General features: G+C 36.6%; 4 protein-coding genes across 6 annotated transcripts; 2 read left to right on the plus strand and 2 right to left on the minus strand.

Annotated features, from left to right (window-relative positions):
• Positions 1-437: 437 nt before the first annotated feature.
• LOC113765278 (ferredoxin C 1, chloroplastic) lies at positions 438-1,399 on the minus strand. The gene has a single exon (XM_027309398.1). The coding sequence runs from the start codon at positions 1,209-1,211 to the stop codon at positions 762-764; it is 450 nt and encodes a 149-aa protein (XP_027165199.1). The 5' UTR covers positions 1,212-1,399; the 3' UTR covers positions 438-761.
• Positions 1,400-4,282: 2,883 nt separating this feature from the next.
• Positions 4,283-8,421, plus strand: LOC113764998 (cysteine synthase). 3 transcript variants are annotated; one of them, XM_027309048.1, is made up of 11 exons: positions 4,283-4,301; positions 4,931-4,993; positions 5,123-5,232; positions 5,339-5,396; positions 5,595-5,858; positions 5,937-6,074; positions 6,185-6,236; positions 6,730-6,809; positions 6,906-6,965; positions 7,111-7,191; positions 8,018-8,421. In XM_027309048.1, exons 2-11 carry the CDS (start codon positions 4,952-4,954, stop codon positions 8,108-8,110), a joined length of 978 nt encoding a protein of 325 aa, XP_027164849.1. In that variant the 5' UTR covers positions 4,283-4,301; positions 4,931-4,951; the 3' UTR covers positions 8,111-8,421. The 3 variants fall into 3 exon arrangements, with proteins under 3 accessions (XP_027164849.1, XP_027164847.1, XP_027164848.1); XM_027309046.1 differs by lacking the exon at positions 4,283-4,301 and adding an exon at positions 4,391-4,549; XM_027309047.1 differs by lacking the exon at positions 4,283-4,301 and adding an exon at positions 4,740-4,836.
• A 1,737-nt stretch (positions 8,422-10,158) lies between these two features.
• Positions 10,159-12,576, plus strand: LOC113765000 (probable prefoldin subunit 2). The gene is made up of 2 exons (XM_027309051.1): positions 10,159-10,368; positions 11,945-12,576. The coding sequence occupies exon 2, from the start codon at positions 11,949-11,951 to the stop codon at positions 12,381-12,383; it is 435 nt and encodes a 144-aa protein (XP_027164852.1). The 5' UTR covers positions 10,159-10,368; positions 11,945-11,948; the 3' UTR covers positions 12,384-12,576.
• Positions 12,577-12,978: 402 nt separating this feature from the next.
• On the minus strand, positions 12,979-13,837 carry LOC113764999 (preprotein translocase subunit SECE1). The gene has a single exon (XM_027309050.1). It carries the CDS (start codon positions 13,798-13,800, stop codon positions 13,240-13,242), a length of 561 nt encoding a protein of 186 aa, XP_027164851.1. The 5' UTR covers positions 13,801-13,837; the 3' UTR covers positions 12,979-13,239.
• Positions 13,838-23,709: the final 9,872 nt, after the last annotated feature.

The following is a 23,709-nucleotide window of genomic DNA, read 5'->3' on the forward strand; positions in this document are numbered from 1 at the left end:
CTTGGACCAAGTATGTGTTTTGGTCCATGTTTTGGGCAGTTACTGTGCTAGAAGAACTATTACTTATTGCCTTGCGTTGATAACCAAAATCATTTGGTTAATCTGTGGTGAAAACAAGCAACATGAAAATGATGCTACTATAAAATTTATCATCTGTTCCCGGTCAATCAGTAAGCAGATTATATAGCAAAGGCAAGTTCTCTGGAGCTGTAATAACAATATAGTGCAGGTTCATGCTATTCTCTTTTTACTTGCAATTGATGCTTTTAGACAACGTTTTATTTTCGTGATAATTATTGTCCTTTGGAAAAGAAAAGGTAATCAATATACCTGTCCTAATTACTTTTGAGCAGAGCTCATTTGGAATGAACCCCCTTTTATTTAGACGTGTCTCTGAATTTTTATAATTAACAATGCATAACTGCTGTAGGCAAGTGTCAGCTCCAGAAGATCCGGCTTTCTTTCTCCCTGTTTCAGTGAAAACTTCAGAACATCATGCTTCCAAGAAATGCGTTGAACATAACCCCGTAATTATACTATCAGATGATTTATATATCGGTCATTCAGCAAATCAGTACTTTACATTCTTATGCCCAACAGTATGGTAGATTACCATAACTCAATCTTTGCAGTAGATTTAAACAGGAGACAGGAATGAGACCACGAAGAAAGAAAGTACTTTTGTCAGTACCAAATTGTAGCAGCAAAAATTCTCGTTCTACACTAACACTCGAAAATGGAACAGGTATCGGACGTGAGCTTTAGTCATTGGCTGTTGCTAGCTGCAGAGAGAGCAACTCTTCCTCCGGTATAGTCCGAATTTTACAATCTGATCTTGGATAAGATGCACAGAGTAATGCATATCCACGCTCCACAACATCATCGCTGAGCATTCCTTCACTTTGATCAACTGTTCCACTGAGAAGTTGAGCTGGGCAAGTCATGCACACCCCAAGCTTGCAGTCATGTGGCACAGGCAAGCCATTATCCAATGCCTTGGATAGAATTGTCTCATCAGGTTCAACCTCTAGCTCAGTTGTTTTACCTTCGTGCTCAATTGAAACTTTGTAAGACCTGGCAGTGCACGACAGGTGGCGATTCAACCTTGGTCTTGACCAGAGGCCGTGCAATTGCAAAGCAGGAACATTGGCTTGATTTCTTGGTTTAATGAGATTGAAGGAAGGAGATGTTGTAAATTGAAGTGTTGCCATGTTCTGCTCTGGTTGATGAAATCTTAGGAGCCCTTTTGAGTGCAAACAAAGGATGTGGTTGGCGTTTAAGAGGATAAGGTTTTGATTCCTGATCGAATTTTTTCAGGATGGTTTAGGCTAATAAGACTTCTCGTTACACTTTCTAGGCAGATGTGGTGAATGGAACCGGGTGTACAATTTTGTACCTGTTTGCTGGCCATATGGTATGGGCCTCTTTTCCGTGGGAGAAATAGCTACGGGCTTGTCCTCTAAAACTAAAAGTTCATTATGCTTTTGTTTCTACACAAGTTTCATCTTAGTTGTGGTAGGAAAATTCTGTTGCATTTTAATTTCGCTTAAAATTATTATCTTATCTAATTTTTGGTTTCAAAATGCATTAATATCTCTCTTCTTGATGTCGGCTAGAAATGTTAACCCAGTTTTCTTTTTTAACTTTTTGGTTTGCTGGGCTAAAATCATGGTTTGGATGACTGAAATCAGTGGCTTTTTTCCGATTACTTCAACTATGTTGGGCCCAAATGACCCGGGCTTCTGCACACTTCCATCAGAAACTCTAAAAAACTAAAATGAATACAAAGAAGAAACAGAAAGACGGGGTCTTACCCAAAATAAATAATGAAGTAAAGAAAAGGAATGATTGGATTGTATTTTTCTGTATTTTTTTTAGAAAAAAAATATCGTAGCAATTTAATATATGTACAATAAAAAAGTAATTGGAATTTTTAAAAAATTGCAATCCAAACGCACTGGTTGGCAAGAAAACGTTGAAAATGACCCAACAAATTCCTTGCTGTATGTTCGTATTAGACCACATCCTTCCGATCTATTTGCTCTACTAAATAACAATACATTAGGGAGAAATTTTTTGCCATAAAGAATAATTATCCAGTATGAAAAAAATATTTTTTTTTTTTGGGTCACTAACTTGTGCCACCTAAAAGGATCTCGAAGTACAGGACAAAACTGGAATAGAACAAGTAGAAAGAAACAACCAAATAAATCCATTTGCGACAGGTGGTGGATATCATCTTTTTTTTTTTTTTTGGTAATAAAAGGGAGTGGATATCATCTTTACAAGTCCCAATTTTCCGTTGTAAAACCTATGTTGCTGTGCTAACCCTTCTATGACAATTGCTCTTTAGCTACTTAGCCGAAACATCAAAAGCAAAGCTGCCGTCCGAAGGATTTCACAGAACGAAAATGACGAATGACAGTTGGTTTTGATCTTTCTTTTTTTTTTTTTTTTTTGGATAATTTCAGATGCCTCTCTCGAGGTTTCTGACAATTGCACTTAAATATCCTCTAAAATTAAAAATTATACTTATCTCCCCTATGTGATGGATGTGACAACATGCCAGCACCAAAAGCCTCATAATGACCAACTTCTCTCAAAATGTCCTGGCTAATATTATTGCAAAAATATCAAGATAATTTGCCTACAACAAAATTTTTTTTTGCTTCTTGGCGCGAATATTTTCAAAAGAAAAATTGATTTTGTTACTTCTATTTTGTTATCTTGAGAAACAAAATTGATTTTATTATTCCTCAATTGCCATAGAGAGGAATAATGCTGAGAGTTTCAAATAGGATGCATTTTTTTACACTTTTATGCAGGTTAAGTGCTGCTAAGATAGAGCTGTTGCAACCTCTCAACTCCTTCTTGCTTCTAACGGTCAAAAGTGCTGAATTGTATATGCACTCTTTGTTGTACTGAGAGGATCCTTACTACTTTCATATCTTTTTTCTATTTTTTAATTAATTTTTATAAATAAAGTGGCAAATATTTCGTTCAGAATATAAAGAGGGTAAATTTGGCAAAAATTCATGTGTCTGTACCTTTTCCCACTTTTTTAACTTTCTTTTTAAAGGCAGGGGTTACAAAATTTATCAAATGTGTCCATCAAAGGAAGGTGAGTGTAATTTTTGCTTTTAGAGGGCATTTAAGTGCAATTGTCAGAAACATCGAGGAGGTATATGGAATTATCCCCTTTTTTCGAATTTAATTGGGTATGTCAACCCAAAAAAAAAAAACTTTTGATATTAATTTATCATCCCAAGTCATTGTACAGAAAATGTAGTTACCTTTTTTGATGAACATGAGCGGGATTACAATCACTGTGCAAGATTCCAAAAATCTTTTGCGTAAGCCACTTATATGAGGCTCCAAAATAATTGGGCAAAGTCGTCGCGTATGTGTAAATAGGTTAAGGGAACCATATTGAGTGTTGCAAAAGCTATTTATTCCACTATTAGTTGCTATAATTGATTCTAAGTCAAAATACCCCACTAGGGACCAAAAGTTGATCATTCTTCTACTAAACAAGTTTTCAGGTTCAACGTTCATCTAACTCCTTTTTTCTCGTCCCCTCAAATTTATCCCTCCGTCCCAATTTATTTGTCATATTTTAGAATTCCAACTTTTTCGGAATAGTGTCTTGATGTTTGTGGATCTATTTTCAAAATTTTCCTTATAAATTCAAAATTCAAAATTGATTTTAGTATAAAATATATATATATGTGGGAATGACATTGAAAAATGGCATTTGAATTAACTATTTTTGGGGTATTTTTGAATTATTTTTACTATAGTAGTGCATATGAAAAATTTTTACTATAAATATTTTTTTTTGAAATATTTAATATATTATATGAATGAAATATTTTTTGAGTTATTTTTATTTGTGTATCACTGTACCACTATTTTTTGAAAAACTTGTTTTTGAAAAATAGGTCAATCCAAACGAAGGTAAGATGACAAATAGTTTGAGACACCCAAAATAGAAAACATAACATATTTAATGAAATGAGGAGTAGCAAAAAACAGAAAAACACAAGTACAATAAACTGATGTTGTCAATGACTTGAAATAGGCAAGTCAACGATGAAGATAAATAAGAAAATGTGAGAGGTATTCAGCGTGAAATCCCCCACTTACATAAAAAAAAAAAAAAAAAACTATGAAGATAAATAAGGAAATGTGGTCCATAAATTATCAAAAATTCGTTTTCTACCAAACAGATAAACACAATTATATATCCTGTCTCGAGAGACTTGGACGAAACCAAAAACGGGCCAGGGCCAGGGCCAGAGGTACATCAGTTGTCCCAATTCTCTTGAATATAGGCCCATACTAGGGGCATGTTCATTTACTGACTTGTCAATTCTGCCAGTCACCCCAAATTTAATCATTAATATATTGAAATTAGCGTTATTTACATCTCTACAAGTACCTCGTAGAAACATAATTTGGCATAATTCTGCTGACTTCTTGTTGTATTAGCTTCGACGGGGTCATTTACTTTTGCCTCCAATTGTGAACGCATCGATCCCAGAAACGAGTAATTTTCTGTAATTAATTGTGTTTTTTCATTAATCTTCTTTTTAATAATTTACTTGATTATGTTTTCCTGGTTAAAAAGTTAGTATTTTTCATCTTTCTTTGATGATTATCCTGCGAAAGATGGAAGCTTTTCGGTCAAAAGGAAATCCCTTTGGGTTATTTTTATTGGATAAGTTTGCTTTTTAAATTGTTTTGACGTCATATCGTCAACTTTAGTAGTTGGTGGAAGAAGATAAGTTCCAACTGAGCCCATTTGATTTCTTTGTTAATCAGATTTATGATTGTGTCGGTATCCCGCTTGGTTATATATGATTTTAGAGTACATTTTAAGTTATTTATAGCAAAGAACTTGTGAGTTTGATTTCTCCTTTCGTTGCAGATTGGAAGTTATTTGGGAAATATGGCCGAGGATAAGATTGGGATTGCTAAGGATGTAACCGAAGTCAGTCTCCACAACTTCTTTGATCCATTTTCCTGTTCTTTATGGTTTTATTTGTTAATGATAAATGTTGAAGTGATGCTTCAATCTTGAGTTTGATTGATTGTTTTCGGTTGTGCTACTGATACGCAGCTGATTGGTAAAACTCCATTGGTTTATTTGAACAATGTTGTGGATGGATGTGTTGGCCGTATTGCAGCCAAGCTGGAACTGATGGAGCCATGTTCTAGTGTCAAGGATAGGTATTCGTTGAATTTTAGTGGGCGATTATTTTCTTCAACATCTAAGAGTGCTCATATGTTACTAGAATGGCACTGATATGCTCTTTAATACTTTTTTATTCTGCAGGATTGGATATAGTATGATTGCAGATGCTGAAGAGAAGGGAATCATTAAACCTGGGGAGGTTAGTTATTCACGCCTGGTGTTTTTAGCATTAGACGTGCATGTAGTCATTGAGATGTAGTCTGAATTGTCTTACCACTAGAAACTCAGATCTTTGCTGGAATGGCTTTGGTATAGTAAGAGCTCGAGTTTTGTGATTTTTCTGATCATAGAGAGAAAACCTGACCTTTTTTCTTTTTGTTTCAATTTCTTGTTGAAGAGTGTACTCATTGAACCTACAAGTGGTAACACCGGGATAGGGTTAGCGTTTATGGCAGCAGCTAAGGGCTACAAGCTTATCATCACTATGCCTGCTTCGATGAGTCTTGAGAGGAGAATTATCCTCCTTGCCTTTGGTGCTCAATTGATTCTCACTGATCCTGCTAAGGGTATGAAAGGTGCTGTTCAGAAGGCAGAGGAAATAAAGGCCAAGACACCTAATTCCTACATTCTTCAGCAATTTGAGAACCCTGCCAACCCAAAGGTATTGTTCTCATTTGTCAAGCTTATTGGTAATTGGTGGTTTCTTCTGTTAAACTTTTTTCTATTATACTGAGTGTAGATACATTATGAGACCACTGGACCTGAGATCTGGAAAGGCTCCAATGGCAAAGTTGACGCACTTGTTTCTGGAATTGGTACTGGTGGTACAATAACAGGAGCTGGAAAATTCCTTAAGGAGCAGAATCCTAATATAAAGGTGAGCAAGATATGTCAGCTTAGAATGGATAATGAGTTGAGCCTCATTGTTCCTTTTATTTTTGAATCTTGCAATCTGATCTGCATTCTTTTATCTACTTTGCGTAACAGCTATATGGGATAGAGCCAGTTGAAAGTCCTGTTTTATCTGGAGGAAAGCCTGGTGAGCAACACAGTTCTTTCACTTGCATCTGTTATGGTCTGAACTGTTGAACCTCTAGTGCTTGATAAAGGCAGGAGATTAGTAGTTGGGAATGCAATAATGTGATAGTTCACTTAATTAAAGTATTTATTCGCAATTTTTTTCCCTTTTTGTTATGGGGGGCTTTTTGGTTTTTTTTTTTTTTGGGGGGGGGGGTGGGGTGGGGAGGAAGAAGGGGGAGGAGTTTGAATTATCAGCAGGGAGGGGCAGACAGATGTTCAAGGATATCGCTTCCACGAAAGACTAGCTTCTTTTTACCTTTCTTGTTCTAATGTCTTGCTTCTTTGGTGTTTATTTGTGCATGAAAAGAGGTTCTTGATGGATAACAACTGAAAAGATTTCCCGTTCTGATATCTTGCTCCTTGTTTAATAAGCTTAAGAGTAGTCAGGTTTATGTCATCGTTCTGGCCTACTATTTCATCTCAGCTGATGCAAGAATTGTTCATGATGCTAGGTCCTCATAAGATCCAGGGCATTGGTGCTGGATTTGTTCCCGGTGTCTTGGATGTTGGCTTAGTAGATGAAGTAGTTCAAGTAGGTTTTTTCTGTTTGATTTCATAACCTTATTCTTTTATCATCAATACTCTGTTTGTTACATTTATCTTGGCCTGAATATCTATGACTTTCCAGATTTCAAGTGATGAATCCATTGAAATGGCAAAGCTTCTTGCTGTGAAAGAAGGATTACTTGTAAGTTCAACTCTTAGGGTTTCTGCATTCTGTAAAAATTTGGTTTCCTAAGTTTTCTTCTCTTTTTTGGCTTATGTTTGCCTATCTTGTTGCAAGTTTGTGTTTTATTTTCAGTGGTATCCTAACCCAGAAGCACTTTTTGTAGGCGGGAATATCATCTGGCGCTGCTGCTGCTGCTGCAATCAGGCTCGCAAAGCGTCCAGAAAATGCTGGGAAACTCTTTGTTGTAAGTCTTTTACTTTTTTGCCTGATCCTAGCGTAGCTAATCACAAGCAACTTTTACAAGATTTTGAGCTCCTGCCAATCAAAATTGTACACAGAAAATAAATTTGTTGGTGCTCCGGAGAAAAATATGGTGGTCTGTGATATTTTTAGAGGATAGGACCTTGAGGAATTACATGCTTATGTGGATGGATAGTGCCTCTGCCTAGTTGTAATGTAGCCTTTGCCCTAAGAAGTCGCTGTCTATTGCAGTCAACAAGTGAATTATAATACATGACCCAGTTGTTTCAACTCCTATCTATCCTAAAGGAGTTGAGAAGGATAAAATGTAGAGCAAAATTAACCTGTAGGGCTAGGACAAGTATTGCAGTCCTAAGTTATGAACCAATAATGATGCAGTTGTGTTAGGTCATGCACTTAGCAAGAAACGTATAATGTTTTCAAAGGCTTTTTCCGTTATGAATGGTCTTGGCAATGATTATAGCCGGCAATCATTTTGATCTTCTATTAAATCAAAGAGTTGTATTCACCACAAATCTATCAGTTCTATAGTGCATGGAAATGCAGTCTTTTTGAAGTTACAACGACAAACCAGAATACCCACTGTGTTTTCGGTTTCAGAGGTTGGTCAAGCAACTGCTTGTGTGCCCTGTAACTAGTATTCAAAATGAGTGACTTCAAATGAAATTAAACAAAGTATTATACAATGTACTGTGCTTGGTGTAAGGGAGTGTTGGACAAATGGTTATGAACTAGTCAAAAAATCTTCCTTGCACGTACTAGAACTACAATTTGCTACTAACCATGACCCTGCTACAACTTTTCTGCAGGTGGTGTTCCCCAGCTTCGGTGAACGATACTTGTCTTCTGTGCTATTTGAGTCAGTCAGAAAGGAGGCTGAGAGCCAGACTTTTGAGCCCTGAGCCAATTCCTAGATCCAGATCACACACAGTGTTTGCCGCATGGATTTGGAAGAAAACAAAGTATTTGGAAGAGGATACAGTGTGTTTCCTTGTTAATTTAAATAAATTTAGTGCCTCTGTTTTCCGAATACCAGATACTGCACTGCAGTCTTGCATATTGGTGACTCTGTCACTTTGCTGTATGATTTTGGACTAGAGTAACAGCATGGCACCGTTCAAAGATGATAGAAAAACATATTCGGTGGTGTTCTTTTGACAAAATTGTGCTTGCATTATTCTGATGGCTTTTCAGCAGTTTTCTTCTGTGCCAATAGTACTCCTGCATCTGAAGCTCTGTTCAAGTAGGAGACGTGAACATCCATCTGTTGGTTCGCATTATTCTCCAATGCACTTTTAAGATCGTTCTTATATCTTAACAATTTTAACGCCTGTTTCTCCAATTACGCCCAGCATTTTGTTAAACCGATAGTGCATTATCCCATTAGCGCAGATTTTTCAAATAAAATACCAGTTGCAGGATGTCAAATATCTAATCCTTGAGAGTAAAGACTAATTGATTTACAATCTTTGCAAAGTGTGATAGAATGTCAATACCACTTGATTTTTTTTTTCTCTTTCCTTTTGCTTCCCTTACTATTTTCATTGACATCTGAGCGTTGAGTGCAAGTCTAAATGGTCAAGAACAAGTATGTTTAATTCATATCATGCACCATTTATGCATTAATGTTTGGCCCCCCTTGCTCTTATTTTCTAGGGTTGATTACAATAGGACATGATCCAAAGTCTGATCAAATGATAGGATGAATACAAGCATTTGAACATCTTCATGTGCTGGGGAACAAAAACCAGTATTTGAACATCTTCAAGATTTTATAAAATCGTAATTTTTCTTCGGATGTCCTTTTAGGTTTTTTCCCCTTCCAAATAACTGTAATGCCTTTGAAAAGTAAGAGAATAAAATATAAAAGGCGAATCCGCTTTATACCCCAAACTTTTAATTTTGACATTTTGCAGGGCAAAGTTACCAAATGTTGCCTGCCACATTACACCTGAGTTTTTGTTTTAGATATATTGCATGCCAATACTACTCCTTTCGTACGAGCTCAATGAAATCAATTAATGATGCTCGAAATTTTTTTTTTTTAATGTATTGTATGAAGAATGTTTGATTCCGTTCGAATATTATTACAACTATAAATTGTTGTCCGAATTTGTTTAGTTAACTTTGTTAACGCTAAATTCAAACACCTTTATAAAAGTTAATGAATCAAAATTGAACAACAATCTATAATATTCAAATGAACTCGAATGCCCTTTGACGAGGTGAATTCTGGTCGGATGAGCTGAGTCACGAATGCACGAGCTCACCTGCCAAATGAAGAGTAGACGGGGTCTTGTATTCCGATCTCATTCCGACGCTTAAGTTAGATACAATTTGAGAGTTAAATGTGCGGGTTAAATTACATACCTCATTTGGGAGTATTAGATGAGTATTTTTATAACATTTGTACCTATCGATGGAATGATAAGGTCTACCCCTGCCTGACATCATGAGGCAGTCTAGGGCGGCTGTGTCAGGTATAAGTCTGACTAGTAGAGTAGTTGGTAGTCAAGTCACTCCATCAATCACAAATCACGCAAATAACTGAAGTATTGGTAGGCTTGGGCAAGAAATTAGATGAGGTGGAACCCCTCTTCAGAGTAACCTCGTCGATTACCTCGTCTGGGGATGTCTGAGATGAGGTATTTGTTGCCGACAGGAAGTGAACGAATTAATAAAGACCGAGCAGGCCGAGGTATCCATACTCTTCATATAGTACGCAAGCAAAATTTGAACATTAAGTATTTGGTTCTCTAGGATTTGTGTAATCTCATAAAATTACGTGCATGACTAAGGTAATTTGATATGAACCGATAATATTGAGTTAATCAGAGATGTAATGTATCAATAATAAAAATTTACGTGTAAAGTGAGAGGTTAAGTAACTTTAGGGGTACAAAATGAGATTGAATACCAAAGAGGGGGCAAAGTTGACTGAGACCAAATATAGACGAAGCCCAGGAAATTACGTACTTCTGATTCTGAAGCTCAGAGCCCTTTCTAGTCTCTACAGCTGCGCTCCTTCGCCGGGCCACCCCTCCACATCCACACCACGCCACCACCACCACTCCCTCCCAAACAACTGCCGCAACAAGAACCTCCCCCTTCATCCCGTTATTAACTCTCCTGCATCCAATTCGCATATTAGTTCAACAAAGTGAGTAAGCTCCTAATATTCTTTCTTGTTTCGTTCTTCCTGTGTGTATCAATTTGTTAGATTAAACTTTGGCTGTAAGCTTTTTTTTTTCATTTATATTTATTGGATTTTTGGAAAATTCGGAAACCATTTATGGTCGTACATCTAGTTGAACTTAATCAATTGCGGCCTGTTCTTGTTTCTCCAACTTCTGGGGTTATCGGTAAATGGGATCGGATGTTTACTTAAATTTTAAGACCTACCATTGCCTTCTGTCTTAGTGGGATTTGTCAAAATTGATACTTTCCTAGGTAGGAGTTGAAGTTTTGAGGAGGTGCACTCTGAATTGGGGGTCTCCAATTTTTTTTAGGTTTATATTGGATTCTGATAGGTATTTAGGGGTTGTGAGCTTCATAAGTGCCCCTTAGCCTAGACAGAGAGGAATCACGATGAATTATTCCTGGTGTTTCTTAGGCTTTTGTACAGCATTTCTAATGCTAGTTTTTTGGGTTTGAGGGCATACTGTATAAAATTTGGTGCAGAGATATTGAGTAGTAAAAACAAAAATTATCGTCTGAAAAGCTTTCCTCTATATATACTGATTTTCCTATTGTAATTAAGAGAGTAGGCAGAGATTTAAAAGAACTGGCTGTGCTTTAGGCAGGTTTCTTTTCCTGGACAGGTTATACATGGCTTTTCAACTGGCACAATGGATTTTCTTTTCTCAATTGGTTGATTTGTGGTTTGGCAAGGCTTGTTGAAGTATATATTATTACTCTGGTATTTAAAATTTGCCAAGGCAGGTGCAGGGTTAGTAAAATCTTCTGGAATGGCACATAGATTATGGATAATTAGTCTGGTAGCTTCATTTGGTCTTAGATAGGGAGGTAGTCATTGACTGCCAACCTGTGCCCAGGGAAGCAGTACCAAACACCAAGGACATTAAATCCTTGCGTAGCTGGTAATTTGTTTCAAACATGATTTGGACTCAATTTTGATTCTCCTCATGTCTTTTATCAGGAAGAAACCACGGGACCACGGGTTTAACATGGAGTGTTAACATCCTTCTGATCTTAATTCTTTGTTTCAGATACTTAAGCACCATGGCTTTCATATCAAAACAGCTGCTGTTGCTATTGTATAATAAAGCTATTTACAAAAACACCATGAACTCTTGAAAACTTATTCCTAAAAAACAATGAATTCCACAACTGAAAAATTTAATGAACTTTGAAGGAACGAGGAGTTGAGCATCAGTTAAATATTTCAAAGATACGAATGATGTCAATGGTCTGCAGATCGTGCCATATTAACCTTCATATTCCTTGAAACTGTTAGGAGAAATAAATGGTAAAAGTGGCCAATGTTTTTATTTATGGGCTTGCTGTCGTTGGTGCCCATTGTGTAAGACTGTTGTGCAATGAAGTTGCGTAGGCTTACGAGATGCAGAAACTTCATTTAATGAAAGCATGAGCATGGTTACTTTGGATAACTAGAGGATTATGTTTTCGCGTTAAGCAACCACATCTGCCTTATGATGAAGATTTAGCATACTGCAAATTCACAATTTGTTAATGCTTTTATTATTTTTCTTCAGGATCATGGCTGGCAGAGCTGAAGCAGAACCAGTGAATGAACAAGCTGTTGCGAATGTTTATGGTTCAATGAGGGCTGAAATGAACCAAATTTACTCGAAAATCACAGAATTAGAGATGGAAGTTAGTGAGCACTCGTTGGTAATCAATGCAATACAACCACTTGATCCATCAAGGCGGTGTTACCGAATGATTGGTGGCGTGCTTGTGGAGAGAACAGTTAAAGAGGTCCTACCAGCTGTTCAACGGAATAAGGAAGGTCTTCTGGAGGTAATTGCTCGGCTTAATGAGGCCCTCGAAAAGAAGAAAAAGGAAATTGCTGATTTTGAGGCTAAATACAAAATCAGAATTCGTAAAGCAGATGAAATGAAAGATGAAGGTGGCAAAAAGGAAGGCTCAGCACAGGGAGTTCTTGTCGGTCCTGCTGGTGGAGATGAATAGGAAACGTGTGTCTGTTTGATGCCCTTTTATCTGTATCATCTCTAATTTGCTGCATCATATCCTAAGTCTTTAACATCTTAATCTAGCTCCTTTTTGTTGCATTTACTGAATTAAACTGTCAGTTTTAAATAGTTACTTGCCCAAGTTTTATGAAGGATACTGAGCAATAGGCTTTTCCTCTGCATTTGTTTTTCGTTTAGTGGTTCGACTTCCAAAAATGAATGATGTCGTGAACAACTGCAGGGAGCCCTCAGATCACTTTCATCTAACAACAGTTACTGAACTTTCCTAAACTAACAATGGCAGGGTATGAACTCTCTATGTTGTTTCCGAGAAGTGATTACATGGGGAACTGGTAGTGTTCTTTTAGCAGCACAAGTTACCCCCAACTGCCTTGGTTAAACCCCAAAAAATGGATCTTGTGTTGCTCTTGGGTTTTTTGTCCCTATCATCTTATTCTACCGTGACCAGTAATTTGCCCTATTCCCCGAGTTCCAACTTGTAACACGATTCCAATTCAAGGAGCTTAAAATGTGTAATTAGATCTACTTCAAAGAAGAGAAATCGTAGGAGCCATACATTTAACAGTTACAAATAAACATGATGAGTGAGGCGAACGCCCTTGAACAAATTTAGAATGCTTCAATTACAAGTCTGAGGTTGTAAAGGATTCACATTAAAAATGAGCAAACAATTCAATTTAAAAAGGAAAGATAGAGCCAAAGCAAAGGCAAAAACTCAGTATTAGGGAAAAAACGCAAAAATAAAAGGCAGCCCCAGGATAACAAGCTAGACACACTCCCACTATAGACCACAACTCCATAACCATACCCTGTTCCTTATCCTTCCATCTTCATCAACTAAAGAAATCTTGGATGCCTCTTCCAGCAAAAACCCGATCAGAAAGTTCAGCCAAAATGGCATTAACAGTGAGCAAAACGACGCTGGAACCAGCAATAACTGCCAGAACAACCCCAGTAGTTCCCAAAACTTTATTAAAAGCAGGCCACTCAATTTCCCTCACTTCCTCGGCCACCCCACTCCATAACAAATCTTGCTCCTTCTCAGCCCTCTCCTGCATCGCCTTCTTGATTTCAGCACCCAACTGGGATACCTCATCACCCTCACTAGAATTCCCATCTGGGGTGACTCTATCACCAAATTCCGGTTTATTTTCTGGGCTTTTTGTTTCAGCTTCAGAAGTACTAGTATTGTTCGTACTTTCTTGGGTTGCTTTGAAAATTATGGGGCGTGGTTTTCTGGCTGTGGTGACTAGTGGGATGTGGTTTATCAACTTTGTGAAAGTGGGTTGGGATTTGATTGGTAAAGTAATCTTTGAGGGGTGGAGTTTTGGTGAAATAATTGGTACGGAAGAAGAGGAGGGGGATGGGGAGATTTGTGAGAGGGAAAGTGCCATTTCTGAGAAACAGAGGAATTTTTTAGCTTTTACAGTAATTATAGAAAAAAAAAATAGTAATTCAGTAGCCTTTAGTTTAACAGCTTTGCTTTGTGCGAGTTTCGGGCCTTACGGCACTTTCAAACTGCAAGTTGGGTTCTTTATGGACTTCAAAGTTTAGACTCTGGCAGCTTTGTTTCAGTCATTTGGGCCAAATCCAAGTCCTTTTTTTGATCTCCTAACCCAAAGAAACAGAAGTAAAGAATATGTTTTTTTTGTCTCACTTTCTATTAGAATAAATTTTATATATAATGACGCTATATATACTATCACGGTTAATTTGAAAAAGTTTTCTTGTACTACAAAAACTTTATTAAGGTTCTGTTTGATAATCTAATTCAGCACTTAAATTTAAGGATTAATCACATTTTATCCCCTTAAAGAATATCCTATTTTTCAATTTACCCCCTAACCTTTAATTTTGCTCACTTAACCTCCTTTAAGACAAAATTACCCTTGCATTATTTTGACTTTTCATTTACCTTGTTTTCCTTTCTTTTATTTCTTTTTCTCTTTCTTCTTTATTTAATTCTTCCTCTTTCCCACAAAAATTTTCACCTTAATGATTGAAATTAAAAAAGAGGAATTGCAGAGATCTGTCTTCTCTTTAAATGATTAAAAAAATATTTAAATCACTTTTCTAAAATACAATTTTTTTAGCCTTTCAATTCTTTTAATTTTGGGTTTTCCTCTTTCCTTTCTAGTTTCTCATTTTATTCCCAAGAAAATATCTTAAGATGAAATTGTGACCTGATTAATAATCAGCAATTGAAATTTGTGACACGTTGCATCATACAAAAAATCAAAATTAGTTTTTTATGCCTTTTAAACCTTCACCCAGAAATATGCAATTACAAATTCAAAACAAAATTTTCGTTGAAATGGAATTTCTATTGGGAAGGATGAAAGAGAGAAGAAAGAGAAAAATAAATAAAAGAAAGAAAAACAATTTCATCTTATGATATTTTCTTGAGAATAAAATGAGAAACTAGAAAGGAAAGAGGAAAACCCAAAATTAAAAGAATTGAAAGGCTAAAAAAATTGTATTTTAGGGAAGTGATTTGATTATTTTTTTAATCATTTAAGGAGAAGATAGATCTCTACAATTCCTCTTTTTTAATTTCAATCATTAAGGTGAAGATTTTTGTGGGAAAGAGGAAAAATTAAATAAAGAAGAAAGAGAAAAAGAAATCAAAGAAATGAAAACAAGGTAAATGAAAAGTCAAAATAATGCAAGGGCAATTTTGTCCTAAAGGGGGTTAAGTGAGCAAAATTAAAGGTTAGGGGATAAACTGAGAAATGGGGTATTCTTTAAGGGGATAAAATGTGATTAACCCTAAATTTAATGGAATTAGATCTTAACATATTCAGACGGTTTGATAACCAAAAATTAAACATCTGAATTAATTAAGTAGCACTGAATTTTCTAGGCAAAATTTGCTCCCAAAATTAAGTGATAAACTATTCATTTATCACTGAATATGATATACACTCAAATGTATTAGATTTAACACTTAACAATTCAATAATTTAATAGATTCAAACTTCATATTTCAAGTTTCAAATTTCAATTTTATCAAACGCACCCTAAATCAATGAGCAAATGTGGTGAGATTTGAGTATTCGTCTTATTCTTTTATTTTGAGAACAATATTTTAGAAGTTGTTTTCGTTGACAAAAATTAAAGTTCAAATGGAACAAGGGAAAAAGGACACAAAGTTAGGTGTACTTTTGTAATTGTGCTTACACCAATAGAACAAAAATAACACTTCTAGACTACAATCTTGCCATCTGTTTGGGTTTGTTCTCCTGACTTAAAATGACCTAACAGTCTAACACTAATAACTTTTTTAAGTGCCCGCGTTTGTTCCTCGTTTGCCCACTAGGTTTCGAGTCCCATGGTCTAACGTGATCTGCATCCTTGGGTGGGTTCTACAGATCCGCAGTAGGATTGTAGGGCTGAAGGCTCGGATATCCATTACATCAGAAAAAAAAATAACTTTTTTAAGTCGTAGCAATCATAATATTAGTACTTGAACCGAAAAAGGTACATTGGTAGTAATTGTTTTGATTCTTTATTGCTTAATATGGATCTTTTGGTTATCTAGTGCTAGCTTAAGATAACTGATTGTGTAGAGTTAAAAAAAAATTAATGAGTATCCCATCCAGTAAGATATCTAAATGGCACCTAATTTACCATGTGAATGTACTCTCTCCCTGTATTTAGATATTTTTTTAAATCAATTTCACTCTTATTAAAAAAATTAACACTTGAATTTATCTTAACGGTCTCCCCGAGATTACTTGTAAGCCCAACAAAAAAAAAAATTGCATTTTGCAAATAACATTTCTAATTATATCTTTGAAAAGCTGAAGCAAGCTAAATTAAAGAAGCCTATATTCTTGCAACAACCAAAGATTTGACATCAAATTCAAATAAAGCAACATATTTTTAGATAATTTTTTATTTTTTTAAATTCATTTCTCATCCCAACAAGCCAATCAGTTGACTGTTGCATGGAGTATTTGGCAGAACGAGAGTCTGAGTTAAAGCAAGAAAACCCACAACCGGGAGAGTTGGATCACTATCACTACCATAAACATATGGTGCAGCCAACCGTTTGAAAATTTCGTGAACAAGAATCTACCCCAGTTATCTGAATTCTGAAGCCATGGCCTACGCTGCAGCATAATGTTCCCTTCACTGTAAAAGAAGGTGAACGTGAATAAATCGTGGAGTCTGAGAGGGCTCAGAATAATTTTGTTGTTCACATTCATACAGAACAATCAATGACAAAAAGGAGAAAGTGCAAATGGAAGAAAGATTCCAAAAAGTTCAATTCCAGGGAAGTAGCCAAACCAATGGACAAGAAAATGAAGTATATATCTTCAATCTGCAACCACATGCTCCATAGAGCATGTATTTCAGGTACTGAGTTCCAAAATTGGATCACTGTTTTTAACGATTCGCTCTAAATTTTTTTTTCACTGTTTGGTACTGGATTTGGACGCCTGAATAGATTGAAATGACATATCCACAACTAGACAAATTTCCAGCTCCGCCTTGTTATTTCAATCTTCCGCAACAGTATGATATGTCCCAATTATTGGCAACCAGTTTCAATCATGAAATTTGCCTCACCAATCACGAAGACGTGTCTTCAACTATGCAAAAGTTCAATTAACAGAATTTACAGAAGATAAATTGGGCATAGTTTTATCCGTTTCTCCAAAACGTAAGATGGTATTGGTGTCTATTCATAGTTATAACTCGACTTTGCATGAGGATTAAAACCTTGTTTAATTCTCACCCCCTAGATTAGTTATGTTGTGGAGTATTACAGAATTAAGGGAGAGCAAATGTCCAAATTTAGAACACACACACACACACACTTTGTAATCCCATTAACAAAAAAAACAACAGAATTCTTGAAAAGTCTAAAGCAATTGTACCCAATATTACTAGTAGTACTTTTGGAAGAGGGAACTAATTCCGCAAAATCTAGTCATATATCCTCCTCAAGAAAATCACCAATCACCATAATTGATTTTTTATGTTCTCCATGTAGTTGTATTATAGAACAAATATTCTCCATGAAAATTCCACGTAGATTGTCATTTCCATGTTACCATATTGCAGGTGGTGAAATGATACCAAATGCTGTACATCATTTATCCTCATGTGGCCGGCGGCCTCTCACGTCAGTGATGAAATTATAGATATCTAAAGTCATTTTCATGTAGATATTGCCTCCATTTCAGTCCAAGCTGTCCGCTCCAACTAAATCATGAAACTCGCTAAAAAAAAGGGGTGGAAAAAAAAAATCCAAGAAAAGTGACAAAGTTGTTCTTAAGCTGAATGAGCTCAAGTGTAATCAAACTATATATTCCTTTTTTTTTTCTTCCTGATCAACATCTTCTGTATAATCACCAATGTAATTGCAAATCAAGCATGCTCATTCATTAACATACAATAGTACTTCAAGTTCAGCTGGTTCACGGGGAAAGAGGTTTCTCTGGGCTCAATTGAACATCGTGCAAACAAAAACATCTTTTGGTACATGTGATTGGACTTCTTAGTGGTAAACTCACATGCCATGGGAAGTGATTGGTATTTGTTAGATCCCAATGCCCCATACAACTTAAAAATCCTGGCAATTGAATCATATGTGATTTGTTAATAGAATGGAGAAAGATGAACTTAGGATTGCTTAAGCTTGTTTATCATCATTTGGACCTTACTCACGCCCTATGAAGTTTTCAATTTGTGCATTTGTCCTCATCAAAATCTAAGTTAAGTTGTCTCTACCAATTTCTTTAATCGAACTAAACCATACATGCATGCTTAAATTTCGTGGGTCAGAGCAGTTTTAATTAAAGACACTTTCTTGTCTCTTCAAAAGTTAAGCGCCACATACCAAGTCAAGTATGCCCAACCAAAAGCTCATTCTCCCAAAAACAAACAGTTCTTAATTAATAGCAGTTTCATGGGAAGTAGGTATCTCCTCATATCCTTACCTAAACCAACTAATTAAGAATTTTTAGCAAAGAGGTGGTTGGTGGTGCGATATCTTTCTTTCTTGGATCCTCTTCTTGTGTCTCCCCCGCATGACATAAAAAAATGACAGTGAAGTTTTAATGCTATATCTTCTTGTTACTATTGAATCAACTCTCTCGCTAGTGCTTTAGATTTCTCAATTGCTTTCGCGCATAATTGGGCTTCCATGTCCTGCGAAGATAAACAGCATTCTCTGAAATGTCTTATATCTAGTTTAGATCAAAGGCAGTTTGGCTTTCCAGAATAGTTAAGCTCTTTGGGTTTTAATTCTCTCAATTTTGCCCATGGAAAAATGTAAAACCTTATTTTAATCCATCCGCTATGCCTCCATCAATATCTTTCAGGGTAGTGCCCCCAAGAGTGCACATGCCTATGCAAATTTTAGAGAGTACATTAGTCAAACCAACACCATGTGACTTGGGGAAAAGATATGCGTTTATTTTTCATTTCTTACCAACTATTAGATGGCCTTTTCACTGGTGTGTGTGTTTTTTTTCCCTTATTCTTTTTACCTTCAACTTCAAGATTTGTGGCTTTTATATGGATGGCTTATGAAACAGATGTGACGATGCCTAGCTTTGGTTGAGAAACTTTGAGGGCCCAAAATAAAATCAAATGTAAACTTTCAAGGGCTAAAATGAAACAATTTACATTTCAAAGGGATCAATTGACAGTTTGACACTAATCGCAATTTCTTAGCGCCTAAAGTTCTCGGATGATGATAATGCACGGATTGCTCCCAAAGTACAGATTATGTTGTTTCGTGGAAAAAGGAAACATCAGAAGAGTACAAATTAATGTTAGCCCAGACAACTGCATAGATAAAACAAGAAAAGTTGATCTCTGCCTCTCCATTCAGGGCAATGTTGGGCTTGGTTCTAGAGTTCTAGACTTCTAGTTGTTCATGGAAATAATATTATTGTTGTTCTCCTTTCAATCAACCTATTTGATGCATATGAAAAAAGCCACTTGGTCGAGTAACCTCTCCATCATAAGTTCGTTTTTTCTCCTCCCTAATTAATCGTCTGCGTCTTCTTGTCTTTTCTTTAATCTTGTAGCTTACATTAACCCCGGTGGACTAAATTAATGTCCTTGGTCATCAAATGAGTTGTGACTTGGTAATGATGTGACAAAATTGACTGTAAATTTGTCTTACTCAACCCATACTTCTACTTTCTTGTTATTTGTCGGAATAGATTTACCTAACATAATAAAACAGCTTAGCTAACGCAGACAAAATAGCTCAAACAGCAGGCATAGCTTGCAAACTACTTACCGAGGATAAGAAATTTGGTGCAATCTGTCATAGAACCTGAAAATAATTGTGAGTGTTACTTGAAAATGTCGGTAACCTTGCACATCAACTAATAACCTCAAGTTTGATAACACATTTTTAAGGAAGAATCTTACCTTAGGCTGGGACAAATGGCACACGGCTAAGATATGTAAGAGTCCAAATGCTAAAGTCGCAAGATATACAAGAACTGCTACTGGTGTTGGACCAGCCTGCATTTCATGAAAGTACTGAATGGAAGGAAGTGGAAATATATCTGCATCTTGGTACTTTGGCACTCAAAACCATATGCAAGGTAGAAATGCAGCCTATCCCGTCCCCTATTTAAGTAGCACTGGCCTCCTTAGGTCCTCAACACCTGTGTTTTACTGGCCCTTTTAGCGACATTCTGGTTTCGTGGGTGCAAACCGCAAAGCACCTTTGGTCATGTGAAAGCCTATGAAAGTGGGGTGCCCTGGACCAGGATACAAAATTAAGGACAACAAACGAACTTCCCTGTCCCTCTAATAATTTCGTTATCAATTACCACAAGAATACCAAGGCATCCAACGTTTCCCAAGAAGATTCACACAAACACAGAGATTAATTTACACATCACGAGAAAAGACATTCTTTACTAGCACCACATTTTACAATATACACGAACATTAGACGTTAGAGAAATTACAGCATTCGAGGAATCATATTCTCACGCTTGCCTTGGATTTCTATTTAGGTTTGTCCTCATAATACAAGAACTAGTTCTTTGCCTGCAAAGACAAGGAAAGCCAACAAGAGGACCCAGTCTAAGTTTACTTTCTCCCTTAAAGCACGAAGGAAAAAAAAAAGTGAAGAAAAATAGAAAAAAGAACAAAGAAAGACCCCCCACACTCCTACAGGCCTACACCTAATAAAAAAAAATGAAATGTAAATGAGAAAAAAGGGTTACACAACAAGTCTTGATGTCGCACATTTACGGTGGTGATCATCGGTTTTCTGGCCACTGTGTCCCGCTGTTGTGGATGACATTAAAGATACAATAAGGTCAGTGAAAGCACCAATGATGAACTTGTGAGTATGTTTTGGATTTAAGTTGAGATAACACAGGAGAAGCTCATGCAAGAAATCCCAATCAGCTTTCACATCTTTTAATTCCTTTGCATCCACCATTTCTTGCATTGATCTTCTAAAATCAGTATAAGGGTCCGGTGAATAAGTGTGGATAGCAACACCACCGGAGACTACGGTGTTATCTGGCTCCGGTACCTGCGGCCTTACCGGTGACTCGATGATGGAATTCGAGTTGCCTGGAGACGAAAAAAAGAAGCGTTGGGAGGCGAAAATGGTGGAAAAATCAGGGATGGAATCAGAATTATCATCAGAATCTTCAGATGAGGAGAAGAAGTCGTCTGTTGAAGAAGTGAGAGACTTGGAATTGGAGTGGGCGTCTGATGAGCTGAGGTCACGATAGAGGGAGTTGAAGTTTTTGAGTGAGGATGAAGTGCTGGCATTTGGAATATTGATTGGTACAGCGTTGTCATGATAATCTTCTTCTTCTTCTTCAAGCGTCAAAGGTGGAGATAGAGTTGTGGGGAGGCATTTGATCTTGGAGACACAGAGGTAGAAGTTCTTTCTGAAGATGTTGGCCATTCTCAGTTCTTTTAACCAGGGTGGGAGAGTTAAAAGTCTTCCATAATAGGCATATATATATATTATACTGGCCAGCAGTGTATTTGTATCTCTTTTGTACTACACGGTTGGTGCGTGTATCTATGGGTGTATGTGACTATGTGTCCGTGGAGAATATTCATGTGGATATGTGTATGTAACTTCATGCATGTCTGTATGTGTAACTGTGTCATTGACCAAGGTTTATATATTTTTTTGTTTAAATCAAATTTTAGTGTAAATATTTTTTTCTATACCAGTAGCAGCTGTCCATGCATGTCATATCTCTAGAAAGTAAATCTAAGATTTCAGTGGAGATTATATATCATTCAAATATGTTACTGTATAAAAATTTTTTACAGTGACAGTTTAAAAAAATTTATTCTTCATTGTTTAAAAATTTTACAATAATGTAATTAACAATTTATATCAACCGGCCTAAAAGCAGGTTCTACTCTCACCGTGTCAGTTTCTCAACCCTTCCCTGCTTTTTCTTTCCCACCCTTCTCCTTTTAAAAGCTTATAAAGAAAATAAAAAGATATTTGATGTTGCACCAGTAAAAAATTAAGTCAACTAATATGTATTCTCTGCATTTTATAAGTTACTAAAGATAATCAGCATAATCATTTGTTTTCTGTTAACGTTAGCAGTCAAGTCTTCTGACTTGTCTAGAGAAAATTACATGATGCTGATAGTTTCAGTAGGAAAAAGGAAAATTGAAAGATTGGATCAAGATAAAATCAAGAATATGCTATCTATCAACTATTTTGTTCGAGAGCATGGAATTCAACCTTTCTATAGTGTAAGACAAGACTTGGTGCTACCATTTTCTTCTAAGCAAAAGAACCTAGCTATCGATCGGGCTTGCAACAGGGCAGATCAGAATTCGACTATTGCATTAACCCTTCTTGATTTCTACGTGTCCAAGCAACAACTCCGGTTCCATCAAAGCAACGACCCTCAAATGGCCTTGCCACCCTTGCAGCACTGTAAAGGAACATAGAACATAAATAGTAATACTACTACTCCCTACTAAGAAGAAGAAGAACAAAACGAAAAGCGAAGTTGGAGGATATGCAGTACACAAAATCAAATATTTGAGCATGTGCGTTTCCTTGCATGTGGGTATGTAAACTGTAAAGTGTAGTCCTTGAGTAGCTTTGCAAGTAGAAATTCTACACGAAAGCAACGTTACTGTGCAGAGAAAAATCCTGGACTCACAAGTGTCAAGTTTACATAGCTCTAGCTCGCTAAATGAGTTAGTAAAAGTGTACAGAGTTTTTGGAGGGCAACAATTTGTCCTTGGGACGTTTTGGCATTTAAGGTTCACGAGGGCACTCGTCCTTCTTCTTCTATTTATAAATTCCAGATCCAGAAGGCTATCATCATCGGGTGACTGTGCATCTATAAACTTACCCCTCTAGGATTTCTGTGAGTGACAAAAAAAAGTTTCTTCAAGAATTTTTGACAGAAATGTTGGTCGAGTTTCCTGTTGTTCAGGGCCCTTTTAAATTTGGAAATGTAAACAGTACATCTGGTCCACTGACGGGTATTGCTACTGTTTGAATCCAAACTTGGTCATCAAAACTGGAAAGATCGATGTTTGAAAAACTCACAATGAGCTATTAGCTGGACAGGAAAGAAGAAGAAGAAGAGGAAAAAAGAAACATGATGAAAACATGAAAAGGAAAACTTGATTGAGTAATGCATTCCGAGAAATTTGTCTACCTGGGTAATCCAGAATTCTGAATCATACTCAAGCATGGTTCAAAAACTCGGCCACGTCGTCACCGTCTCGGGCTCTCGAAACGATGTCGGGATAACAGGCTTGCGGCATCCCCCGGGGCAATAGGCTTGCCAGCAAGCTCACCGGTGACTGGAAAAACATCTCCATATTTGATTGGCTCCTGACCTTCCTGAGGCCTTCTTGGTTGTTCTTGGCTCATCTTTGCTGTAGTATTACGCAATTGTTCTTGTTTCTTGGTTTAGATGGGAAATTGATTTTAAGAAGTTCGTGCTTTGAGCCTTCGGCCGTAAAATGAGATGCTATATACCATGCAAAATTGGCAAGTTAATCACCGTCGAGAGGGAAAAATGGTAACCATTAATCGCCTTTCTGTTTCATTGATCAGTGGCAATTGGTGAGCAGATGAATTAGCGATGCAGACGCAAGTGGCGCGTTAAGAGATTAATTTGTCTTCACCATGAGGAGCAATGCCTCGGGCGGCACCCCATTGGTGAAACTACACATACGAGATTTAGTCTATTGATCTATTAACAGTTGGCAAAACAAACTCATTTCTCGTAAGAGTCTAGTAAACTAACCATATATGATGAGGTAACAAAGTTACGAATTTGCTGGTACATCGC

Source organism: Coffea eugenioides, chromosome 3, assembly GCF_003713205.1.
Source record: "Coffea eugenioides isolate CCC68of chromosome 3, Ceug_1.0, whole genome shotgun sequence".
Classification (NCBI taxonomy): Eukaryota; Viridiplantae; Streptophyta; class Magnoliopsida; order Gentianales; family Rubiaceae; genus Coffea; species Coffea eugenioides.

Excerpts from the sequence above, each read along its gene's own strand:
- LOC113765278 (XM_027309398.1), bottom strand. The coding sequence starts at position 1,211 with ATGGCAACACTTCAATTTACAACATCTCCTTCCTTCAATCTCATTAAA.
- LOC113764998 (XM_027309048.1), top strand. The coding sequence starts at position 4,952 with ATGGCCGAGGATAAGATTGGGATTGCTAAGGATGTAACCGAA. Across the intron at positions 6,075-6,184 it reads AGCAGAATCCTAATATAAAG|CTATATGGGATAGAGCCAGT; the intron begins GTGAGCAAGATA and ends TTTGCGTAACAG. Across the intron at positions 6,810-6,905 it reads TAGTAGATGAAGTAGTTCAA|ATTTCAAGTGATGAATCCAT; the intron begins GTAGGTTTTTTC and ends ATGACTTTCCAG.
- LOC113765000 (XM_027309051.1), top strand. The coding sequence starts at position 11,949 with ATGGCTGGCAGAGCTGAAGCAGAACCAGTGAATGAACAAGCTGTTGCG.
- LOC113764999 (XM_027309050.1), bottom strand. The coding sequence starts at position 13,800 with ATGGCACTTTCCCTCTCACAAATCTCCCCATCCCCCTCCTCTTCTTCC.